Genomic DNA, 5,975 nt, shown 5'->3' on the forward strand with positions numbered 1-5,975 from the left:
TGGTCGTGGTGGGTTTGTATATTTTGACGATGGAGAATACAATTCTTTCATATTCAAGTAATTATCAAGTTCTAAGTATAAAATAAATAAATAAATAATAAATATCGGGACGGAATATCACACAAACAAACATTGTTTCTTAGTAACTAACTCAAACTAGAAATTCACCAAAAAAGAAAACTCAAAAATATAAATTGAAGTTGGAATTTTCTTTTAGCATGGAATGCACATAGATCATTATCAAATCAAAAGCGCATACATAACTGGCCAAATAGAAAACACATACATTTACTTCTCTTTACAAGTTTCTTAAAAAGTAGCAAATTCAAACCTAACTAAAGATATCATAGCAATTCAAAACAATTTTTGTTGCTTCCTATCAAATATTCCCCGTCCAAAAGTAGAAATGGATAAATCTACAAGCAATGGAAATTGCATCCATATGAACGAGGCAACTGGAACACTGGCAAGCAAAATGCTTGGAATGACAATTGATGATTTCTCGTCAAGAATAATGTAAAGGCCACAAGAAAAGACAATCATCATAGTGGCAATAGATAAAAAGAGGGTGAAAAGGCCTATTATCATTTTTGTGGGCAAGGATTTGTGGAAATCATCTTGAGAATAACGTGACGTGAGAATGCCCAAAAACATGATAACCGAGGTTGTTGAAGAAAAGAGCGAGATTGCATCTGAAACTATAAAAGTTGTGAATACTTGAGGAAGACCTGTCTTTTCCTCATTTCCACCAGGAACTGTGAATGCTGCAGCAAACATTATGGTGACAATAAGAGCACCTACAACTGTACAAGAAGTTGCTGTTTCCTTCATTGACTTTTCTGCCTCTTTCCCCAATTCTTTGTGATTCTCTGTAAATATTTTTCTTGGCGTCTTATTATCTATGTTTATAGATTCACAATCTATGGGATCTGCAATGCTCTCCACCTCCTGCATTTTTATGACAAAATTATTTATGGATGTGACTTTGAAATCCTTATCTCTTCATATAAATCCTTGAACTTTTGTCTTTTGAGACACCGCATAATCCAAAGTCAATAGTTAAGCACATAAGATGACATTATAGTACGCCTTTAAATAATAATATTTTCTTTTTTAATTTCAATTTTTTTCCCGTTATGCTTGTGCATGTCGACAAAATTCTGTTTTGATTTTTTGTTTTGAAAGAATAATTTATGCACTCTTTTTGTTTTCTTTGAAATTGAGTAAATAACGTATCAAAAATATGTGAAGGAGCAGGAGAAAATGAGAGTAAAATTATAGCACCAAAAATCCGTTCTAAACATATAAATAGTCACCTTGAACCATTGTAGTTCCCTTTGCATTTGCAAAACTGCACCTTGAATGTGATCAATTTGTGACAATGGGGTAATCCTTGCCACCGTATGTAGCACATTATTGCCAAGGTGATCTTTTAACCTCACTCCGTTCTTTAGTCCTTCGGATTGGCCATATTTGGATCTATCGAGGTCATCTTTATCTTGTATTCGGATAAACTCACATATAATATTATAAACATTGTAGTGACGACTTTCAGCGGCAATATGGAGCAGGCTCTGATTTTTTTCGTTCGTAACTTCAAGTACGGGATCTGTGGATCTACAAAAATGAGTAATATACTCCACATGTCCTCGTTCTGCTGCCACGCACAGTGTTTCGTTCAATTTCCTTTTTTGATAATAACTCATATCTTCCTTCCTCACTGCTTTACACATGAGATATAAAAATTGCTGGACCGACTCATGCACTAATTTTATCTGATATATACGATTAATTCCTATGTCCATTAAAAAAAGAATCATTTAAAAATAATATTGACTATTAATAAAACTATCATTAAAAAAATCAATTAACAATACGAATGTGGCCCACCTAAAAGTGTGCAGAGATTCGTCACTTGTCTTTGGAAAAAACCCATTCCTGCATTACAATTTACAAGTCAAATTTGATGAAAAGCAAAACAAAAACATTTTTTTTTACAACTAACACCATTTCCCTCCTATCAGTTATTTTTCCATTAGCTGAATTTTACCTTATGCTGTCAGTTTAATTACCTTTATTTTTCATTTCCATTTTAATTTATTTCCCTTCCTTTCCTTTTCTTTTTGTCGCTTTTTAATTGGGAGGAGTATTAGGGTGCGTTTGTTGCACCGGATTATCTTAGACTGAATTAGCTTCAGGAATTAAGCTGGATTGACTTAGACTAGACTAAGTTGGACTAACTTAATGAAACGTTTGATGCAGTGTCGGACTAAAAAGCAGGATAATTAACAAACTATAATATTATATTAATTAATGCATATATAGTACTATTTTATATTATTTAATATTTATATAATAATATTGTATGTTTTTTAATGCATATTTATTCCCTTTTTACTTTACTCCAAAAAGACTACCCTCCAGAACCATCTTTTCTTTTCTTCTCCCTCTAGCTCTGCCCCATTTCTTCTTTCCTCCATATTTTTCTTGCAAAACGCAGGTGTAAAGTTCACTGCAAATCCTTCAAAACAAGCTCATCCTCTTCACTCTCTTGCCGCTATTAAGCATTTCCACCTTCCTCATCCTTTTTTTCCCCAAAAATTTTCGGATCTCTCTCTTTCCTCTAATACATGCGTTGGCTTCTCCGTCTACAAAGTCATCTCATAATTTTCTGACAATGGGTGGATTTTGAATTTCGGGTTGGATTTTGTTGTTATTTTTTCGCCCTTTTTTTTTTTTTTTTTTTTTTTGTGGTTGGATTTTGAGGTTTGGGCAGTAGGTGGAGCTTTGTTTCAGATCTAAGCGGTGATTAAAGGGTTTTGCAGACGATGCAGCGGGCAAACAGAACAGGTTTGAGGACAGGACTAGCAATCCCATACATATTGGGGGTCCTCACTAAGACTACCTAATGAAGGACTTAGTCGGTGCGAGTCCGACCTAGTCTCATTAATGGTAATCCTTGTTCACATCAAACACCGACTAGCAATCCCAGCTAAGCCAGTGCAATCCAAGGAAGTTTAGTGAGGGCAAACAAACGCCCCCTTAAAGGTGAACCTAACTATGGTTTTCAATTTTAGAAACCCATTCTCTCTCTTTCTTTCTCTTTCTCTCTCTCTCTCTCTCTCTCTCTCTCTCTCTCTCTCTCTCTCTCCCCCCTCCCTCCCGTCCATCGTCCGCCGTCCATTGGTCACCAACGACCGTCAAATTATACCTTCACAATCCTCCTTCCGTCTTCTTTTCGAACCCCAAGATAGTTTCTATAAATTCGTAGCCGAATTTCCTCAATTTTAGATCTAAGAATCGGTGACCGCGGGATTTCCGGCCAAACCTGCCGGAATTAGAGCTCGACCCAAGAGGTAAAAATGATCCACTCCTCGTGGGCTGCCCTCTAGTGTAAGTGTTTTTAATCCCAAAATCAAAGCTTTAAGTTTTGGGATGGATTCTATATTTGGAATTTTAATTCCATTTTGTGTATGCATGTGAAAGATTGGGGAGGAGGAAGGTGAATCAAGGTTGTTTCCAAGCTCGACCAAGAAGAATGGAAGGTTGTGGGTGAAATAAAGGTGGAATCGAGAAAACCCTTATTCTATTTCGGTTTTAAAGGGTACTATAATCTGCCCATTTTGTTTATGTTTTGTGTGTTTTAAGTATTTTGCTAAACATTCTATTGATCTACTGATATCATGAATACAAACCTAAGTTGTAGTAGCATTGGCATGGCATTAACAAAAACCAAATTGGATTGCAGACATGTAAAATACCTGAGGAGATGAGATGACTTTGATTCTCTTTTTGGTCTGACAGATGCCCTTCATCACTTTCATGTTTTTCCTTGTCGAGGGGAGGAAGAGGTTTTATGCGTATACCTATCAAGATTCGAATACAAGCCCAATCATTAATTCAATGAAATATTCTTCTCAATCAAGATTTTTATGTTAAGTTGTGTTTGCCGTGTTTGTGTTGTTTTGTGTGAAATCTGTTATTTTAATAAGTTGTGTCATGTCAAACTAGTTAAGGTCTGCTAGCATAGTGAGTTTAAAAATTTAAAGCCCAAACCCAACCTGTTTGTACCCATTGAGCTTTCTGTCGGAGTGAGAGCCTTTCCAACCTTAGATCAAATGTCTAACATTTTTTAAAAACTAATCTTTATTTTAATTTTTGGTCCCCGTGGCTTACAATTCAACATAAGTAGGTCTCATGAATGATTAAGTTGTTTTTATTTTTGTGGGAGAGGGAGAGGGAGGGAGTAGGGAGAGAACGTGGAGATGACATGTGGGTGAGGGAAGTGAAAAAACAGTAAAAGAAATTTTTTGTTGTGGAAACAGAAACATGAACGCAAAATGAAAAAAACAAATGATAAAGTTGAACACAAAATTATTAAGGGAACTATATAGAAGAAGACAGAGATGCCATACTTTTCTACGGGGGAGTTGAAGTTATTAAGGGATTTTGTGCATTTACATATTTATGATCTTAGTGTTATATTGATATTGGTACGAAAATAAAATATGATGATGTGTAATTCTAGACATTGGATCAATTTCACGTAAGTGGACTAATACTAATGGTGACTTAACAAAATTGGACTTATCAAGCTTTATCTTTTAGAAAGAAAAAAAAATACAATGAGAAACCAAAAAGCAATTGTGTTCTAACCAATATAGATCAATTTTTCCCATAAATTGAGTCGGCTTCCACTTTTGAATGCAAAACGGTTACTGGCCAATGCTGCTAAGGGGATATTCCCGTCGTGGTCTGTATTCATGGCCAATTTTGGGTAACGTTGAATCAAATCCCACGCAATATCTATATATAATACAAATGTGAAAAGAAAACATTGTAAGTATGTATGTAGACAAAATTTGTAGCAAAAAAAAAAAAAATAATTGATGGGGAAAAGTTGTACCAAATCTTTGGAGACGAAAACCGTGAGAAATAAGGTGAGCGGCATCAACAACTTTTATCGTTTCGGGTGGAGTGAGGGAATAGAAATAGCGAGCCATTCTTTCCCCTTGTGTATTCGCTTGGGCGATCGCAACTAGAGCCTTCCTATCCCGGTGGGGTAAAATATTAAGTAAATTGGGGTTCTTTTTAGCCATGCATTTAGCTACTTCAACCCTTTCTGGAAACCAATGTATCAAATAATAAAGAGCTGTGTAACCAAATGCGGCTGGTATTTCCAAGTGTTCCATTGGCATTAACTCCACCAACTGTTGTATACGGCGCACGTTGTACCTCTTCCTGATTGCGTAGTGAAGAGCTGTACCACGCCATTTAACAATTGCACTTCCTAGTTGGGGATGTTGGCGAAGAAAGTTGATTGCATTATCCCAATCATTAGACACCACACATTTCACGAAAGTTTCTTGGATCTCATCAAGTCCTGCTCCTACATCCCATGTTTGTTACTTGCTAAATTTCCCATACTTGCATCAAAATAACTAATACAAAATAATCCTACATGTAATAAGGGAGACTCCACCCCAAATTAATAGCACCGAGGTCTATCGGTGATGTTAGTGGCATAAATTACTATTAAATAGAATTATATACAAGTATTAGTTTGTGAGGATCAAAGTATAGTGTATAAATTATATACTATACCTGGTGTGCGCCCTTCTTCTATTAAAACCTCTGGCTGATACGCTTCACCAACTGCCATGTATTCTAAAACTGAAAGTTTTGATGTTAAGATGACAGATGTTATCATTTAATTCTTAATTTTCTTTTTTCTTTTTCCTTCACACAAATGCCTATGTGTGAAAATATTCTTCATCAAATTAGAATATATAGAATCATAGATCACCCACAAGGTACAACCGGAAAACCATTGCCATATGTTTATCAGCTTTTCTTTTTTCCTTCAATTGCTCATGTATGTACGTACCTTTCTCATTTGATGGTCCACCTGGCTTCTCCAGTTTTTTTGACAAAGTATCCCATGCTTGTTTGGCCGTGGTTTTGTACTTGATAAG

At 35.7% G+C, this 5,975-nt stretch overlaps 1 protein-coding gene across 1 annotated transcript; it reads right to left on the minus strand.

Annotated features, from left to right (window-relative positions):
• Positions 1-212: 212 nt before the first annotated feature.
• On the minus strand, positions 213-5,662 carry LOC137709212 (ankyrin repeat-containing protein NPR4-like). The gene is made up of 7 exons (XM_068448315.1): positions 5,605-5,662; positions 4,907-5,389; positions 4,657-4,806; positions 3,762-3,866; positions 1,891-1,938; positions 1,317-1,795; positions 213-948 (listed from the first exon to the last, which is right to left on the minus strand). Exons 1-7 carry the CDS (start codon positions 5,660-5,662, stop codon positions 355-357), a joined length of 1,917 nt encoding a protein of 638 aa, XP_068304416.1. The 3' UTR covers positions 213-354.
• Between the last annotated feature and the right edge of the window lie 313 nt (positions 5,663-5,975).

This window comes from Pyrus communis, chromosome 11 (genome assembly GCF_963583255.1).
Source record: "Pyrus communis chromosome 11, drPyrComm1.1, whole genome shotgun sequence".
In the NCBI taxonomy this organism is placed as follows: Eukaryota; Viridiplantae; Streptophyta; class Magnoliopsida; order Rosales; family Rosaceae; genus Pyrus; species Pyrus communis.